The following is a 20,389-nucleotide window of genomic DNA, read 5'->3' as shown; positions in this document are numbered from 1 at the left end:
GCATTTTATGTGTAGCAGCATTATTTTGAAATAAGCTATTCCAGAATAGCTCTTCCAGAATAGCTTGTTTTGAAATAAGACTGCCTTGTAGACGTATCCCAAGTCTGCTCTGCACTGCTGTGCACTTTAAAGAGAGAGGAAGTTATATTTATTTACTCCCACTTTTGGGGGCTCCTTTTTACAACCAGGGAAATGCAAAGGGGCTTTAACATACTTGAGAATCAGGCCAATTGACCTTTAGCCAGCAAACTGGACATCAGTGGAAGGCCAGCTTCAATTTGCCTCTTGAGTGTGTACAGATGCATGGGAAGAGACAGTCTTCACCCTGTTTCACGCAGCATTCCTTCCATTCCAAACGCTGCCAGGCAAGGCAGTTTTTTAAGCATCAGGGTGAGGATTGTAAATACAGCTATAAAACAAGCTCCTTATGTAAACTGAATTTCCTTCTCTCTTGATTGCATCCCACTGGATATTTTGAATCTTTAAATGGAAAGCTACTGCCATTACAAAGCCAATTTTTCTAGTGCACAGGACTGCCAGTGATTAATGTAGATATATTCCTTGATGATATAATGCAGCAATTCTCAAACTGCATCACACCGTGACCCCGTCTGAAAACAAAAATTACCCCACGACCCCAGGAGATGGGGCTGAAGCCTGAACCCATCTAAGCTCCATCACTCCCACTGGGGAGGAGGGTGGATTGGACAAAGCTAAGAGCTTCAGCCCTGGGCAAGAGGCTTTGGCTTTGACCCCCAGTGGTGGGGCTCTGTCTGGGCTTCAGCCTCTGGCCACAGCAAGTCTAACACCCACCCTGGCAACACCACTATGTGACCTACTTTGAGGTCCTGACTGACCCCCCAGTTTGAGAACCCCTGATCTAATGTGAAGATGAACTAGCCTAAAGACAAGCTCTATGTAGCTTGAAAGCTTGTCTTTTTCACCAACAGAACTTCGTCCAATAGCAGATGTTACCTCAGCCATTTTGTTCAATGAGCCTAATGACGGTCTTTGTTTTGGCAGCCATGACGAAGTGGTTTCCCATGCAGAAGACACAGCAGAACAATTCTGTTTTCAACAGTTTAAATGTTCAAGGTCAGCCAGTTTGTTCAACTACAGTTAAGTCTCAGACCAAGCAGAACAAGCCAGTTTAGAGGCAAATGAGGAGCCCTTCACAGAACAACCATTCCTGTGAGCCAACATTGCTCCCATCCACCAACAGAGAGGTAGGGGACAATGGCGCTGTTGAAAGTGCCATCAGATGAAATGTAAAAACCTTGTGGTAATAAAAGACCCCATTGTTTTTGCCTTGTTGAGAGTTTTAAAATTACACCATTGTGTGAGGTCAGCTCCCATTCGCCTTCCCATTAGCAGTTCGCAATCCTGTCCTGCCTATCGAACTTTCCCCTGCAGTTTCAGTTTGCATGGGTATTCTTCATTCATGTCCTAAACTGCAGCAGCCATCAGATGTGAGCTGGAGGGAGTAGGGTGGGGGCTGGGCAGCATGTTCTGGACAGCGTGGTGTGTTCTGCATGACAGGGAAGACCACCTGCCTTGGCTCCGCCCCTTCTGTCAGAGGCCCTGCCCCTTCTGGGAGCATGCAGCCACACCCAGGAGCCCAGGGATGCTGGAACAATGCTGATAGTGGGGGGTGCTGACAGCCATTGAATCAAACTGTAAATCCTGTATATAATGGAAATCACTTCATGCCAGGGTGTGCTGCGGCACCACCCCCGCCCTTGCACCCTGAGTTCCAGCACCTAGAGGTCAGTCTGTTGGCTCCCCTGCATATGCGGTGGTGCATGAAGTGACCACACACATATTTCAGAAGGATATTTAATGTGGCTCAGTTAAACTGCCCATTACAAATGGAAATGTTGCTTCTTTCCCAGGCAGTACAACAGTGGTTCTCAGGTAGGGCTACCTGTACCTTTGGGATACATGAAGGTCGCTGGTGGGGGTTACATCAACTCATCTAGCTATTTACCTACTGGTACAAGAGGCTACAGCGACAGCACTAGCAAAGTCAGCACAAACAAAAAAAAAAAGTCATACCGGCAACTTGTTCAAACTGCTCTAGATGCTATATACGGTAATGTAAGTACAGGCTGAACCTCTGTCATTGGGGAACTCTCATCTGGCAACATCTGTAATCCAGCATGAGTTTAATTAGCTGGATGACCATTTATCACGGGTGCAGCCAAGTTTCTCCTGGTCCCATTAAGTTTGTTTCCAGCCACGAGTCTTGACTCTCAGTGTTCTGTGCTGTTATTTAACTCTTATTTACCCTACATATCTTCTAAGAGCCCAGTCGGCAGTAGATGTGTCGATACAGTTGACCTTCACTTCCTGCGGATTCGCCTTATGTGTTTTTATATTAACACGAGTTGAGTCCAGCGGGACCCTACTTTCTTGTACCCCACCTCGCTGCTTACCCCCATGCTGCTGGCTGGCTCAGGGACTCCTTAGGAGGCAGCTCCTGCCTTGCAGCTGCCCAGCATTGCAATGCCAGGGGCTCTGGGGGCAAGAACAGCTGGAGCTGCCCAGGGCCAAGCCCAGACGTGGCTGCAGCTGCCCAGGGCTCCAGCACCATGGCTGGAGCTGCTACCACCCGAGCAGCCACATGGCTGAGCCACGCCATGGCTGAGGGGGTGGCACGGTTGCCATGGCTGCTCCGCATGGATGGCGGCTGGAGCAGGAGGTGTCCCACCCCACCCTGCCATACCCCTAACCTAGCCCCTGCCCACCCACAGGGGGAGCCAGAGCTGCCAGCTGTAGCAGAGGCTCCAGCCACCTGCTCCCCCCAGCCAGAGGAATTCCACGGATCTATCTCCCCTCCCAGTTTACGTGAAATTTCATTTATGCGGAGGTTGCCCAGGACACAACCTCCACGTAAATCGAGGGCTTACAGAACGTGCTAGACAAATATTGACCTCCTGGGGTTTGGCAAATGCTCTTGTCCAGCACCAGTCAGGTCCCGAGGGTGCCGGACATGAGAGGTTCAACCTATACGGCCCCCCTGCCTGCCTTGTGAATGAAGAGGGTGACCCAGCAGCCGTACCAAGTGCCTGTTGTGCCCGTGTCATGGCGCTATGCCCGGTCTCCCCAGGAACAGCCCAGCTGTTGGAGTGCCGCACAGGCTCATCTTCCTCTGCCAAGCTGCAATCGTGCTCCTCATGGGGCGGGGGTGGGAGAGGTTGCGCTGCCGTGGCCTTTGGTGCTGTACCTTTTGGGTTTGCTTTACCAAGGAGACAAAGGAACAGAGGGCAGCCTATTGCATGCAATGACGTGGGTGTGGCTCTCAAAAGGCCTGTTACTAAAAGCCCCCAAAACTGACTTCCCCAAGACTGACCTTTGAATGTGACAGAGGCAGGGTTAATGTGCTTGGCTGACAGCACATTGCCCAGGCACGTGGAAAGGTCAGGTCCAACTTGAGGCTGATTTGTGGAATTGGCGATAGCAGGGCCCATCCTGTCATCTGAGCTGTAAGCCAGAACTACAAGAGAGCTGACCCCCTTCCACAGCTTCTACAGACAAGACTGAGGACTGAAGACACCACCCTGCCTTCGTTCAGTCCTCTCCCCATGTAAAATGTTTGGCCTATACGTGTTATCAAAAGGCCTGGCAAATGATTGTACATTGCCACGTAGCCCTAGCCTGCTGCCCCTGCTGCCACAGGAAGCCATTGCAGAAATGTGAGCCACACTATAACGCTACAAGCCAAACCAGTGCTCAGTCGGCTCGCTCCAATCGCTTCATGCTTTCATCCTCTCAGGGGGGAAATAAATTCCCATAGCCGCAAGTTTGGAGCGTCACAACCCTTCAGAAAGCCAGAGCTCCAGGTTACACAGATGGGTGCTGCAATATTCAGCCACGGTTCTGCCACAAGTTGAAGAAGGATTTCGTCGGGGCGGGGGGGGAAAGAAAGTGGAACCCCCAAGACCCTCACACAGACAACTCCTAAATGATCACATCTCGCTCTTAGACTTCGTTTGCCCTCATTAGTGACCCAGTGGATACCAATTAAGAGAAGTAGTAAAAGAGATTCTGTAGTCTCTATTCTTGGCCAGAAGTTGCATTGAGTGGTTCTCTGGCGTGTAATCTGCAAGGACTCCTCTGGTGTCACAATCAGCTTCTTTTTAAGCTTTCTGTTTTATAAATAGTAAACGTCTGGTCCTTATGGTTGTGAAGAAACCCTTCCAGCCCTGAACTGCTGCCCTGCTATCTATGGAGTCTGCAAACAGCCCACTAGAAACACAGAAACCAGGGTCAAATCCGTCTGTGGTACAACACCCTTGGACGTTAAAGGCTTATTCCAGGGATGAATTTGGCTCAATGATTCAGACAGAAGTGTGGGTGGGTGGGTGTGTAGGCATGCTGCCTTGTTTCATAATATGAAATAATTCTCAGACTATTCATTTGTTCATCAATAAGTACTGAATGAATATGTCTCTAAACAATTAAAATCTTCATCATGAAATAAGATTTTTGTCTTATGTGACTCCCTGATAGGACATCCTGCTCAGATCATCACAATATTACAACAGTCTTGGGTACCACTAGAGAACTTGAATCAGGCACTGTGACACTGAGGTCTCTAAGAAGAAATACAAGTGGAGACATATTGAGACTAACTTACAGGCTTTCTTTATTTGGGGCACTGATCACATAAATACAGGATTAACTTATCACCCAATTAAATCTTGGAAGGCTGCTTTGAAGGTAATCCTCTCTCACTCCTAGGCCTTGTTGGGAAGCTCAGTGAAGCCACTGGACAGATGCCCATTGACGTCAGTGGGTTCTGGACCAGGCTCCTGCTACTGGAATAGCTCGTTCAAGAAGTTAACGTATCAGTATTGACCCCCATTAAGGATACATGTTGGGTCATTTCTCTGATCTCCCAGGTTAAAAACTGGGAAAACCTGGCTTGGAAAGAAAGCACCATCTTCCCTCAGGCCCTGTTCAGCAGGCTCCCAAGCAAAGCAGGACAGCTGAAAGCCGCAGCTCTTCTTGCCCTCTTGTTAATAACTCAGGGAGGTAAAATCTTTGCATAATAATAATTCAAAGACCTATTAAACACACACAGCATTCTTTTAATCCCTAGTTCTCAAATCACTTTACAAGCTTGGCTTAGAGCTGCTATGCACTGTGCAGCACACAAAGGTTAAGTGACTCACCCAAGGCTGCACAAGAAAGTGGCACAGCTGGGAACATAAAAACAGGAGTGAAATCCTGAGTTCTCTAGAAATCAACAGCACACCTCTCGTTGGCTTCAGCAGAGCCAAGATTTCACCTCACGGCTCCCAACATCCATCCCAGGGTCCTCTCCACAGGTTTGGCTGTGTGCACTGCCAGAGAGTGAAAATCCAGGGACAAATTCTAGCTACCGTTTGCATGCACAACTCAAATTAAAGTCAATGACTGTGGGCACTCAGGCTAAGTAGATCAAAGCTAGGTCTGGTATGGCTACATGTGCAGCAGTCCCACCTCCAACTGCAGGGTAGCAATAGATATCAGAACTTCAGTAGTGAGACACAAGCATTTGTATGGGTAGAAAATTTCTATTGCGACATAATGGTGTGCAGTTACTATGATCACACCAGGAGTTGCTCCTCTACAGGGTGGGGAAACTTACAGAATTTTCTAGGAGTCATATTCTCTGTTAAGAAGAGGGGAGTCTGAATAAAAATCCTGAGAATAGAGTAAGGGTCAAAGACTGCAAACCCTGACTCATATGTGGGGAGTCCCACTGAAGTCACTGGGTTTACTGTGTTGAGTCTAACTAGCGGCACATAGTAGCAGTAATAGTGACTGCTACTGACAGCACGGGCCTGGGCTGCACAGATCTCCGGGAATACATGACTGTAGTAGTGGTAATAAGCCTCTTCTATTCCTACATCTTGAAGCACAGGCCATTGACGACCATTCGCCAACATCCCTTGTCCTGGGTGATCAATTCCAGTTCTGACCAGGTGTGTCCCATCTTTTTAGTGTCTGCCTTCAGATCTCTACGCCGGGTGTTTCTTGGGCGCCTTCTTTTCCTTTTTCCTTGTTGGCTCTAACTTAAGGCTTATCTTGTGATGTTGCTGGTTGGTTTTGTAAGGGTATGTCCAATCCATCGCCATCTTCTCTTCTTGATTTCTTCTTCAGCAGGAAGTTGGTGAGTCAGTTCCCATAGATTCTGGTTGTTGATGGTGTATGGCCAATGGACGCAGAAGATTTTACGGAGCCGTTATTGATATGTCTGGATTTTTCTGACAGTCATCTGGGTGACATACAAAGTTACAGGAGCTTTTTGTGGGCTTTTGTTAAATGAAAAGTGCCCTCTGAGACAGTTTTAGAGCCAGAAGTCATCCACTGGTCTACACATTGGGTTGTCATGTTTCACCAACTGTTTGACACATCTGTGGCTCTCCCGAGGGGACTCACAGGAGAGCACAGTAAAAATGTGCATCTTTAAAGAATTCATTGTGAGTTTTATTACTTCTCAATTTTTTGCAGGCTAGTGTCCTGTTAAAATAGAAAGAAACTGCTGAGCCTGCTAGATTCCATTTCCTAAGCCAATATTCCAAACTTGTAGGGGGAAGGCAAAAAGACGGAGTCTAATGATCTCTTCTTAAAATGGTAACTAAAAGGAAAGGCAGCTGTTCTTCTACATATATTACCGCCACCTATATCACTTCTGGAGTTACAATAGGGAAATATGATCGCAGGGCAAAGTGGAGGAAACTAGAAAAACTTCTTACAAACTCAGCCTGAGAAGCTGAAGTTCTGGCCACAAGCCCTTACTGGAGTTAGGAGCCTGAGGAGCAACTTTGAGGAAATTTGGCAGGACAGCAAGCAGAAGCATACTTTGGCTATGTCTACACTACCCTGGAAGATCAACCCACTAAGGGTCGATCTTCTGGGGCGTGACTTTGTGCGTCTAGTACGGGTGTGCAAAATTGACTTCTCAGCGGTCCAATCAACCACTATACTCCTCGTGAGATGCGGGGAGTAAGGGAGGTCGATGGGAAGAACTCTCCCATCGACCTTCCCCTATATGGACAGACAAGTTAGCCGAGCATCAATTTTTTAGCTACACAATGGGCATAGAATTGCTTATCTGCAGTTGATTTTTCTTAGTCTAGTGTAGACATAGCCTTTGCAGAAACTCTACAAACATCACTAAGGGGTGTGGCCTTTGTGGGGGTTGGGAAACAAAGCCCAATTTACTCACCAAAGAAACCTGGAAACACAAGACAACTTGCTATAGAAAATACATCCTGCCTGACTGCAGCTCTTCCGAATGCTGAGCATAGGCACGCGAGTGAAGTTCTGAAAGTACAAGTACTGTTTGAAGCCCCTGGATAACATACAACCTTCAGTCGTCCCAAACCACACTGCTTCCAACAATGGGAGGGAGGGAGGTCTGTGCCTCATCCAACCAGATACACCCAAATGTGGACTCTCTACAGTGAGTTTTCTCTAGTACATGCTCAAGAGGTCTCTAAGAAAAACATTTTCACATAATGCCTATGGCAGGCTATGCTTCCGTTTTCTTCGCCTCTTTTCAGAGGTCCCCTCCCCCACGCATTTTGCCTCCCATGTCCCTCTACAACCCCATATGTGACACTGTCCCCTGAGTTCCAGTTGTGGCCTGCAGCGCAAGCCTGGCACTGACTTCCATAATATTAATATGTTAACCTACCAGTGTGTGATCAGGCAAATTGCAAAGTTCAGTTGGTCAGTTTCACAGAATAACTTGCATGGTGCAGGTGAGTAACTTCCAGTTACAGAAACCCATTTTTGGTTTAAAATTCTGCACAAGAAAGGGAAAACCAGCAATGTCTTCCTAAAAGTTTAATTAGCAGTCTGTACTGAGTACGTAGGGTTATGAAGGTTTTCTGTGCAAGGATGCAGTGTACCACCCCCTTCACAACTACACAGTGACACAGAAGACATATAGCAACAATAATGCACAATGCAAGCTCAGATCCTCAATCAAGTGCCCCACTGGAATATACTCAGGTGAAGGCATCCCTTGAGTCATTAAGAGTGATCTTACATTATGTGACACTCAAAAAGGGTCAGATTTTCCAAAGATGTGCATGCATATTTGCCATCTAGCAACTGGGTACTTGCAAACACTAGCAAATTGGTTAAATAGTCACATAAATATGCTGTGCAACTACACACCGGCAGCCTTGAACCTGGGATCTCTAGAGTGCAGTGCAGGTGTCTCTTACAACTTGAGCTAAAGGCTAGCTGGCCCTCAGCTTAGGCTGCAGAGGACACCTGTTCTTTCTCTGTGAAGTGGTCTAGGTACCACTACATGGGACAGTTAACCACACATTGGTGTGCGGGTTACATACTTCCCCTAGCTGAGGAAGTACATCCCGAGCTTCAGAGACCCTATTGGGGATGGTCTATATGGTATTTGTTCCTGCCAAGAAGGCAGGGAACTGGACTTGATGACCTCTTGAGGTCCCTTCCAGTTCTAGTGTCCTATGATTCTATGACCCAGCTGAAATCCTGAACACACCCCCACTTGTAACTGGCTCGCAGCTTAGGCTGTAGAAGACACTTATTCCGTCTCTGGGAAGTGGTCTAGGTACCACTACATGGGAGAGTTAACCACACATAGGTGTGTGGGTTACACATGTGTTGCCACAACTTTTGAAGTCAGCCTCAGTGTTCGCTCCCGAGACCTACCAAGAGGAGGACTAAGGGACAAAGGCAAATTTAGGATTTCAGAAGGCCACCTAGAAGGAATGAATCTGAGACTAGTAACAGTTCCCTCACATGCCCCATTCCCATCACACACACACACACACACACAGTTCTTGTCCAGACTCACCCTACGTGTGACATTTCATCTCAGAGACTTGAGAAGCAGTGCCCCAGGGCAGGATGTTCAGACCATCTATACTATCGGACAATGACTCCTCAACATCTTGGGCGTTCGCTTGTGGCTGAACAGCCCACTCTGCTAGGAGCAGGATTGTGAACAGATGTCACAAAGGCAATTTAAATCTGTGTGTCAGGACATGCCTACTTCAGGTGATACAGCAAAACTGATGAGAAAAAAGTCCGTCTGTTACAGCTGGTGCAAGTGTCACTTACCCAACCCCACTCCTTGAGCCTGCAGGGATCAGGTGTCAGCAGTCCAATGACCGCAGACCTGCTATCACAGCCTGCTTCTACTCTCACCAGCCTGGAGTTGATGGGCTGACCTCACGCAGGAGCTGTTCATCAGCGAGGTGGCCTCCCATGAAACTTTGGGCTTGTCTTCCTCCTTACAGCCCTGGATGGCAGGGGTGGTTCTGCTCCAGGGGGCCAGGAATGCAACTTCTCCCATGCTTTGTACCCTTCATCACACAGAGAGCTGCTTGCAGCCTCACTGCCAGCCCTTCACTAATCCAACCCCAACTCTACCGTTTTAATTTCCGACAACTGTAAAAATAAAAATAATTAAATAGAAAAAATAAAAATACAAAGTTATAATAATCATTTAAATTGCAAACAAATAAATGCAAATCAGCTTCTGCCAAGCCTACGCCTAGAATGGGCAGGGTGCCCCTGAAGTTTTGGCACGATGATTGGACTTTCTTTGTTCACTGTTTTTTCATCTCTGCCTTTTTCAAAGGCTGCATCTACACTGGAGAGTTTTGTTGACAAAACCAGGAGTGTCTACACACACACAATGTGTTTTGGCGACAGTCTGTCAACAAAACTCAGTACTTCTGCCGACAGCACTCTGCCTCTCCCTGATGAGGAATAATGCCTTGGTCAACAGTTTCTGTCAACACAAAAAAGCCGTGTGGACACTCCGGGGGCCCATCTGTCGAGAGACAGGGCTTCCAGTTCACCAGGCAGCCCTGTTTGCTGAGCTTCCAGTTGGCCGTTCTGTTGAGAGAGTGGCTGGGCAGTCTGACCACTCTCTGTCGACAGAGCAGATTGCTCTTTTGATCTGCTTTTGTGTGTGGATGTGATCTGTCAACAGAAGTTTTGCTGGAAGATCTCTTCCCACAGTAATTTCTGTCAAGAGATTGCTGTAGCGTAGACTTAGCCTAAATGTTTACAACATTTATTGAGGGTTGCTCTCCATTCAGCACTGCCCTTGGCTATGTCCATGTCTTCAAAGCTATCAATATGTATGCAGCATAAATGGGGATTCTGCTCATGGGTGTCTCGGAAACGTTTACATTGAGCGATGCTCTAGAACTTTCAGGTGACCACAGAGAACTATTTTCAGGAAAGCATCATTGTCCATTCTGACAACACGACCTCTCCACGTCAGCTGGCTTTTGATATGAATTGGCTCAATGCTGGTTGTTTTGGCTTTTTCCAAGATGTTAATGTTTGACACTTGATCTTGCTGGCACACCTTCAGAACAGAGTGAAGACAGTGTATGTGACATGTTTTAAGTTGCTTAATGCGTCTGTGGGAAATGGTCAGTATTACACATCCATGTGAAAAACGATGCCATCTTTGCGGCAATGGACATTGTGTTTTGACAGTAGGATGGCATGCCAGTTGAGCATCCTATGGTGAAAAGTTCCAAAATCCTGGCTTTGAATTGATACATGATAACAAATTTTGAGGGGCAGCCAAAATGTTCATGCATTTTCATCCATTTTAAAGCCTACAAATTCTTTACATCAATGCAGACAGCATAGCATGCTGTGTTTTGTTCAATGCATTGCTCCTGAATCTCTCGTGCAAGGAAGATCACGTTTGTGGTGCTTCAAACTGATCTAAATCCACATAGGTCTCTCATAGAAACTTTTCTGATACTGTCTCAACCAGCCAGCTGCACAAAGTATAACTGAGGATTCTGCCACTTACAGGCTGCAGGGAAATACCCAGGTAGTTGCCACAGTCAGATTTTTGTACAGCATAATTATAAAATCATTTGATTGATTTTTGAAATTTTGATGAATTTTCTCAGTTTCCCAAATATCTTTAATAATTTTGCATAGATGACAGTTTTGCGGCCTGCAAGTTTAAAGATTTCAGCTGGTGTGTCATCTTTGCCTGGTGATTTATTTGACTTTGTTTGTTTGATAGCTTTTGGCATTTCCCAAATGGTAGGTTTGCATTTGCCTGCTTTCCTAAACCTAGTGCTAATAATAATGACCTCATGCTCAGCACAATTGCTGAGTAGCAGAGCACCACTGATGTTCATTTTTCGGACTCAACTGTTCTTTATTAAACCACTTCAAGCCTCACTCTCTTTTCTGACTCTGGCATTAAAGTCTCCCAGTGGTAGGCGTTTGTCTGGCTTTGATGTGGAATGATATAATCAACTCAGAATAGGATTGTTCTTTTATTTCTTCGGCACTGTTCATGGTTGGAATATAAGCACTGAGAAAAGCAGTGCGGCATAAATTTCCAGTGGGAAACCACAGAATCACTAAGCATTCAGTTTTGCCCATGTCTCCTTTAATAGTTTATTTATTTACTTACTTATTAATTACCTTTTTAACAGCTTGGAGGAATAGCCAGTGAAAACTCACTATTTACGGTGATGGAAACTTAGTATAGGTTGAACCTTTGTAGTCTGACACCCTCAGGACCTGACCAATGCTGAATGAGAGAATGTGACAGAATATGGGAGGTCAATAATCATGTTGGATTACAGAGGCTGCCAGATGAGAGAGTGCCAGATTAGAGAGGTTCAACCTCTACATATATTACCTTTCAATTTAAAAGAGAGCAAGGAGCTGGTCAGCTGGATTTGGAAATTGAAATAGATTTTGTGGGGACGAGTACAACTGAGAGAAGTGGGAGAGAATAATGAGGACATTGCAGGTACTGCACTTGTATCATACGGGGAAGAAAGACACTAAGGGCTTTTGGTGCTGCTGCAATTGATGCAGGGGGTATTGATTCAGCTTGTCTGCTGAAGACACTATGTCAGTGGGAGTGTGCTCTCCCATCAACGTAATGAATCCTCTTCAACAGGAGGAAGAAGTATGTCACCCACGGACAGTGCAGTGTGGACACTGCATTAAGTCAATGCAAGTTACATGACTCAGGAGGTGGGTTTGCTCTCACCCCAGAGTAACATAACTTGCATCATGGATGCTTCACCCTCACAAGTTATGGAATATGGATATGCATCATTCGAATATGTTTTATGCAAAGCATGGAAAGTAATATAGAATTCAAGAGCCTATAGTCCCCTGAATGCGTATATTATATTTGTGTGCAGGTATCATTCTTGTACAAAAAGGGAGAAATATGAAGTGTAAAATTGTTCTTTAATTGTCGGTATTCTAGTGAAAACCATTATGGTATTTAAGGAACTTAATGGCCCAGTGCTCAAGGAAATCGTCTGTAAATGATTTTATTTTTCCTGTACGCCCAATCAGTGACTGGTCATATGCAGACATGTGACCATGCCACCTGTTGCTGAAATCCATCTTGAATTCTGTATTCTTCCAGAGACCAAGGAGACTTGAACAAATGTCTCCTGCATGGGGGAAATTCCATTTAAGGGATGGGAAGCAAAGAATTAGGGTTCTTGATCAAGGCTTTGTAACCGTATAAAAGAAAACACATGAAGAGATCTGAAAGCAAAGAACACTAATGAAGCAAGAAGCTGTTAGACCAGGACAGAGAAAAGATCAGCTCCAACATAGAGGATTTTACCTTAAATAAGGACTAGGGTAAGGAGTTATGTTTAATAACAATATCCCTTAGTGTATTAGACTTAGCTGGCATGTTTTGTTTTAGTTTCACTTAGTAACTTATTTTGATCTGTCTGTTTTCACTTGTAATCATTTAAATCCTACCTTTTTATACTAAAAAAACGCCACTTCTGTTTATTATCAACCCCTGTGTAAATAATTGTTGGGGGGTGGAATCAAGAGCAGCGCATCTCTCTCTTTTACTGATAAAGAGCAAACTCTGTAAGCTTTCTCTGTGTAAACTGTTAACAAAGAATAAGACGGATTTATTTGTGCTTTAGTCCTTTTTGATGGCTGTGCTCCTGGGCGCGGTCAAGTTCCTGTAGCTGAGTTCTCCCACAGCTGTTATCAGCATGTGTGTTACTCTGCTCGGAGGCTGTTATCCCAACTCTGTGCCTTTGCTGGGGAGACACGAGCATCTGGCTCACCGGAACAGGGTGGTGGGGTGCCCCTGAGGGCAGGCCAGTAGGCTAAGTGGTAAGATCAGCACACCAGGTGGCAATTTCAAGGCAACCTCTCTGATCCACCCCATCACAGCATCATCTTCAGCCAGTGGTGGGCAATCTGCAGCCCATCAGGGTTCTATGTGTGGCCTGCCAGACATTTTGTTTCCCATTGCTCACGTGCAAGGTTGCCAAATACCAATGGATTCTATCCTTGTTGATCTTCTCCTACCGGTATACTTCGAGTGACAAGCATGGAAAGCAAGGGCATCTGATTGCACACAACACTGACTGTGCGAGCCATATGCTCCCTCTGCATCCAGTCCGAGCACTGCTATGGTTCAATCTTCACACTCCAGTACACAAGCTAAACTACCCTAACCTGGGAGACCGTCTTGGCTACAACAGTTGCGTGACCCACTGAGGAGAAGGAGGGGGCCGCTCATGTGGCCCACTCTCTAGCCCAGGTTGCCTGTTACTGTCTTAAGCAGTAGCGTAAACAAGGCCTAAAGATACAGTCAGAGGAGATGAGGCACAGGGTTTGGAAGGAGATGCTGCTGTTGAATCTTTTTCATGAAGGAGCGAAGGTGAGTCCCTGACATCTCCACATCACTGCTGCCCCAACAGGATTTGCCCTTTTCAAGGTTGGGAAACGCCAGCCTGAATGGACAGATCAAAGGGAAACAAGTACAGAGAACTGAGATATTAGAGGCTAGCCTGGATGATGCTTACACTGTGCAGAGGAAGATTTTACTTTTTTATTGCAAAGGGAGGTGGAGAGAAGAAAGTGCCTGTTAACTGGACAGAATTTAGCCACGCAGTGTGAATAAAAATCTTAGTCCAATCTTGTGGCGCGAGCAGTTATCATGCCACCCTGGTAGCTGCTCACAGCTGCAAAGGGTCAAAGAGCACAACAGCTGAAAGCTCCTTTTGATACACTTGTTCCTACATTGCCCCAAGTGGCCCTTGGGGATTTTTGCCTTGTGAAGTCCCTGAAAGTGAACGGGCCAGATTCTCTGCTGGCATTGCCAGGTGCTACCTCGCCAAAAATTAAGTCGTTTTGGAGCCATTCTTCTGCGGCATGTGGAAAATTGTGGGGCACGAGAGGATCATGTGAAAAGAAGGATTCTAAAGCCATGCTGTGCAGCCAAGAAGTTTTTCTGACCACATTGATTTGGGCCCACTATAGCTGAGGCAGTGACTGCACAGCGGCCAGAGGAGGACATGATAGAACTGACCTCTTCTCTGTTACACTTCATTCCGTACACTGTCTTGGTATGCCACCTGCCTCCCTGGAGCAACACTGGGGTGACTAGAACAGGAACAAGATTTATGCCAGCAGTGTTCTCCTGCATGCCAACAAGGGCTGGAGAACATAACTCTCAGTGTCTCTCCCCCCACCCCGACGTCTCTCCCCAGTGGCACTTATTCTATGCATTAATAGGGAGGGTTGACACTATTTGAACAAATAACCCTTCACCTCCTTCCTTGTGCTCAAACATTCACCCCAAGCAGCCTCTGGAGGACTGGAAATTCTGTCAGACCTCCCTCCTCATTCGTTGGCCAAACCACGACCATGTCTACAAAAATCTCAGACTCTGAGGAGATTCTAGCTTCAGTCGGAAAACAGAAACTATGCCCTACCTGCTCAAATTCAGATCCCTGATCTGGAACAGAGAACCAGCCAGGCTTTCCCGGTGTGGGTGGATTTACACTCTTACATAGCACCTCTCATTACATAGCACCTCCCAACGTGTTTTATGACCTGTACATATTCTCGCCTCCTACAGATGGGAAAACTGAGACTGTTTCTCAGCCCTCTGCCTTGACTATAAGCCTCTCCTATCTGCTATCCTATTCCCTATAACTATGAGATCTGTTTGTAGGAAAAACCTTCCACACCCTAGTAAAAACCATCTTTTTTCCATGGCCCACTTCAAACAACTGAAAAATTAGGGATACCCCATAAACCTCTTCAACTGGTCTATAGAAGTCCTACCTGATGGTGACTGCTCTCTTACCTGAGCTGTATTCTGATTATTTTGCACCACTAGCTGGAAAACCAGGAGCTAAAATGACCTATGCTAGCTGTGACCCAGCTTGTAAATTGGCCTTCTACCGTCACTCTCCGGAACGTGACAATAGAGCGCCTTCTCCTCCACGTAAATGTTGTTTTGTAGATCCGGCATGGATCAACTTGACAGAAGTTGCAATCAATGACAAATGTCCAGTCATTCCTAAGCTAGAGAGACACTTAAAATTCTCATAGCTCCTTGGAGAAAACCACCAACTTCATAAAACTATCAGCACTGGCATTAAAAAGATAATCCAGAACTCTGTAAATAAGCATGAATCATTCCCACCAAAACAGCGGACAAAATTATTTCACCTGTTTATTTTTAAATCTGAAAGTATTACACATCCTCCACTCTGCACAGAAGCCAAAACAAAAGCTCCATTGTAGACAAAGCCACCAGTGGTATCTCCACGTGAGATTCTGCTTACTAAAAACATGTGCTTTTAGAGTGCAAGATGGACCTATTAAAGTCATACTTTGGTGCCACGAAGAGTGATCAAGGAAGCTTCCTAACACAGAAAACATTGGCTCAAATGATATCCAGCTTAGAAAATTCAAGCTCATGCTCCTAAGCATTTCAGATACAGCCGGAGCAGAGCTGGCTTGTGACAATACCATATTATGTTAAAACGTTACACGACCATCCAGAAGAAAGAAAATTGCAACTTCTGTACGTTCCGACATACACTTGTGTTTGTAAACAATGTGGGGATAGACCTACCCACAGGGGCTTACCCTGTTGTCCTCTTGAATATCCCAGTCACTGGAGAAAGTTATGACATGTTGCGCCTGAGAACAGTTGGAAAACTGGAAGAGACTGGAAAACATCCTTCTGTTCTCCTGTGTGTCCGGAAATATCGCATCCTGGAAATTAACTCCATGAGGAAGGAGGTTATAATTCTCATCCATTCTGAAACAAAAATCAGATCATACTTACGTAATGTCAGTCCAGGTGGTATTTTCCCCCATCTATGTTGTATTTCTCATCCATAGCAAGATTGTTGCCTGAGTGGGCTGCACTGGGTGATGGGACACATCTCGGCATATATTCATAGAGGTGTAAATAGCCAGTGGTGCACGACACCAGCTAGCATGACAGCAATGCACCCTAGCTGTACTATAGCCCAATAGCCTCCAGTCCTGTAATGAGTTGCACACAGTCAGGCCCCTGCAACCACACAGATGTTATTGTGGCTTTACATAGGCACAGGCGTCCATCCACCAAGGACTCATAGTAGGTCTGGGAGCATAACTGGGATGGTCCCACATTTTGGGTGTTTGATTTTTCTATGCTTTAGTCCTTTGCTTCTTTCTAAGCACCCACAGATCTGAACGAGCACAACTTAAAATAACCCATTAATAGCTCATATAAAAGTAGCTTTTAGAGATATTAGCAGACACCATGAAGACATGTTTTGTTATGCTTCTCTGTCAACATTCCCCTGGTGTGAGAATCATTTAAGTGTTTTTAAACAAGCTACTGAGTGAATTTCACCAATATTCTAGATTTAAAGAGTCACTGTGCTTTATTCCCACACTGCAGTGTCTTATTCTTCTGACCTACTTAAAATGAGGGTTTGGTTGGCCTGGTATCCAGAAGAGCAAAGAGAAATCTTCTGAGTAAACAGAGGGATCAGTGCTAAACCCATATGCCAAACTTCTAAGAGAACAGACACTGGCAACCACCCAGCCTGTAAAACTCTCCAGAATCCAGTGTACCTGCTTTGGTCTCTTAAAAATAAAGAGAAGCTGAACTGTATACAGCAGTCATTAAATAGCAGCTCAAAATAAGTCTGTTGCACAGGACAGCCAAATTATTGTTTGACATGGTGCATCATTTTGGTCACGAAAGACATTACCATGGTTTATAATAAACAAGATCACTGTAAGAAGTTACAAACCACAAACCACTGAGCACAGTTGAGCAACAAGATGGGAACAAATGCCATCTGCTGGGGTGTTTATTTTTCTTTAGTAAGTGGTGCTTCATGATTTCATACTTTATTGGCCAGTTTCTAAAACAGATATTGGAAAAAAGTCACTTTTACTGAGTTTAGTTTTCAAATAAGAACTTGATTTCCATTGTAGTCATTTCCCAAAATTCTTCAAGAACTTCACTTCCCCTATCTCAAGTTGGAAAAAAACAACAACATGCTCAGGTGTACACCTGAACACAAGATTGGCTGAACTAGGTCAGACCAATACTTCGTTTAGCCCAGAGTTCTATTTTCCAACAATGGCCAATTCTAGATGCTTCAGAGAGAATGACCAGAACAGGGCAACTTTTTGAGTGAACTACCCTATCAACAAGTCCTACCTTCTGGGAGTCAGAGGACTAGACACACTCAGAGGATGGGGTTGTGTCCATGACCATCTTGGCTAACAGCGACTTACGGACCTACCCTCCATGAAAACATCCTAAAGGACAACTTTTCAAATGGCCTGTATAGATCCTAGTGCACTTACTGTCTTCAGACTTCAGCAAGCTAGTTATCCAGCACTTCAGATCAATGAAACTGATACTGGTTAACATTTCTAGAAAAATGAAGATATCCAACACTGAAAATCTCAGATCCAACAATTATGAACATGCAATCCTTTGCAGCAGCAACACAATAGTAAAATGCCTAGTTTTATTTCTGTTGAGGAGGTCATAAAATCATTTGTGTTACACATCCTAGATTTCAGATAAGCTCAACATATTTGTTTCTATTTTCTGTAGTCTAGGAAAGCACTAATTAAACACCACCTCTTCCAAGAAAAGCCATAATAGAAAGTATTCTCTTTGAAATGTCACATTCACATCTTCCCTGCTAGGTGAATCGGTACCTGCCTGAAGAACAATGAGTAATCCATCAACTACATAAAAAACTCACACAGATACAGACAGATATCATCTTTCTCTAGTTTTTAAGGTGCTATAAGACTGTTTGCTTTGTTTCACTAAACAAAGTAACTTGCTCCCCGGCACCCTGGGCAGCTGGATAATAGTATGGCTGTGAGAAATTTACCAGGCTCATCCCACGAGAGAACATTTGCTTTGATTCACTCACTGTACAACACTAAGTAACTTCTGGCGGCTCCTTCTATGCTTCAGACACAGAAAAGTGTTCAAAGTAACTTTCGCTTGGCTCTGAAAAGCCCTAAAAGAGTCACTACAAGTGCTCTGAGAGGCGGGGGTGAAAGTGTTAGCTAAGGGCAGAGCGTTTAGGGGAGAGAACATGTTCCCTCTGTCGGGTGCAAGCAGGGACTGGCTCACCTCTCTACTCACCGGAGAAAGAAGAAGTAAGCGTAATCCTGCAGGACGGTGTGGGAGTGACAGGAGAAGTAGCCCAGGCCAGTGAGGTTAAGCCTAGAGCCTGCGGGAACTTCCAGCATGCTGCCCCACGCCTGGTCACACAGCATCTCTATCTCAGCCGAGTAGAAGAGCCCCCCGTCACTGGCTTCGTACTGCCAGGGCAGGTAGTTGTACATGCTGTACATCTCCTGGTGCAGCGCCAGCACCTTGGCGTACACGATGATCTCCGCCAGCTCAGCCCGGCAGCTTTCACTCAAGGGTCTCCAGTCGGAGGGCAGCTGACAGCCCCGGCCCGGGCCGAGGTGCCTGGCCAGGTTGAGCAGGGCGAGCAGCCGCAGCGCGCGCAGCATGATGGATGGAGGCACGCACAACACACGCCGGCCACTTGGGCTTCCCCAGGCTAAAGCTGCTGCGCCGCGTGAAACAGGATCCCGGCGCGCTGAACCCGTTGATTGGTCAGGGGCTGGGGCGGGGGGGGCAGAGCCCTACCAATCAAGCAGGCGGCGTCCCGGCCGGAGCCCCCGGGGAGGCGGAGCGGGGCAGGGGATTCTCTCCCCTGGTGGTGAGAGCTGGGCAGAGAAAAGGGCTTCTCAGCCTTCTCCTTGTCTGTGATGACCAAAGTGTAGAGATACCGGCTGCAGCGCACCTTGAATTTGACATTGTCTTTGTTCTTCTTGATCTTTACAGCTGCAGTAAAAAGAAGCTGGAATCAGCATAGCATCATTAGCGCTTTATGCGCACAGTAAATGGGACAGTCAAGGGGAAAAAAGCAGTCCTCCCAGCACAAGAGCCTTATACGCCCCCTATCCTGACTCAAATATTTAAGTGCAGAGCAGAATTTAAAATGATTTAACCCTGCACTCCCTTCCAAAAGGGGTCACAAAAATGCAGCTCCAACTCCTCAGTGTGTTCGTGACAGCTGCAGGTGAAGAGTTTTCACCGGATTTAACTTATTCTGCCCCGCAAAGAGGTTAGACCACAGGAGTATTTCACAAACAGGTTTATAGTTCACGTTATTTTCCTGCAATACAGAAACCTAATTAGCACTGAAATTTACAGTGCCACAAAAGTTGGAGAGTTTATTATGGCAGACTGTATTTACCACTGCGATCTTTTTGCAGATAAATAACCTTTAAAAACACCCACACCATGTTTTACATACAGGTCAAGCTATCCAAGGCTGCAGAAGATGCTTTTCATTTTTATCTTCTAGGACCAATTTAACTGGACAGTTCTTTCAGGCACACAAGGTACTGCATGCCTTCTCAGCATCCTATCTTGAAGCAGAGAATGCAAAAACCCCCAAGAGTTCCGATTACAGAAGCTACTGGAGATTTATAAGCCCCAGAACTGGTGAAAATACTTTTTTAAAAACCAATACAAACACCCACAATATTTCAAGCAATACACTATGCCTTCAGCCTTGCCCACATAATGGAATTTTTTAAAGCCCATTTGCAGATTTTCCCTCCTCTTTATTGCAATGTAAGACCAATAAAAGCAATGGAACAGAGTAAATGGGGCTCAAACTGGGTTGTGATATTATGTGGGGCTCATGAGTCATCAGCCTTTAGTCCCCAAAACCCACCGTGTCTCCAACATTATTAAATCCATAAAAAAGTGGCTTGATTTGCATTCAGAGGCTTGCTGTGTGCACTAGTCACCCTCTACAGAAGTTTGAGAACCATTTGGAAACTACAAACAAACTGCAGTCAAATGCAAAGAGCAAACCCAAGAGACTTTTTCACTAAGGTGAAAATCATCTTAGATGCCACCTGAAACGGCATGTAAGATAATTACAGGTAGACAAGTGATTTAATGGTGCCCCTTTCAAAGCAATACACCAAGTTTATTTAATATTAAACCTAAGGCTGAAAGGCTAGATTAAAATTG

General features: G+C 45.6%; 1 protein-coding gene across 1 annotated transcript in view; it reads right to left on the bottom strand.

Annotated features, from left to right (window-relative positions):
- Window positions 1–18,874, bottom strand: part of CCDC3 (coiled-coil domain containing 3) — a 71,600-nt gene extending 52,726 nt beyond the window's left edge. Inside the window, exons 1-2 of the mRNA XM_074984181.1 lie at window positions 18,470–18,874; window positions 15,934–16,108 (exon numbers count right to left, since the gene is read on the bottom strand). Of these exons, the coding sequence (XP_074840282.1) occupies window positions 15,934–16,108; window positions 18,470–18,846 (552 nt within the window). The 5' untranslated portion in view covers window positions 18,847–18,874. The remainder of the gene's footprint in view (window positions 1–15,933; window positions 16,109–18,469) is intronic.
- Between the last annotated feature and the right edge of the window lie 1,515 nt (window positions 18,875–20,389).

Source organism: Carettochelys insculpta, chromosome 1 (assembly GCF_033958435.1).
Source record: "Carettochelys insculpta isolate YL-2023 chromosome 1, ASM3395843v1, whole genome shotgun sequence".
Classification (NCBI taxonomy): Eukaryota; Metazoa; Chordata; order Testudines; family Carettochelyidae; genus Carettochelys; species Carettochelys insculpta.
The sequence above is the reverse complement of the archived record's forward strand: the minus strand, read 5'-3'. Positions and strand labels throughout refer to the sequence as shown.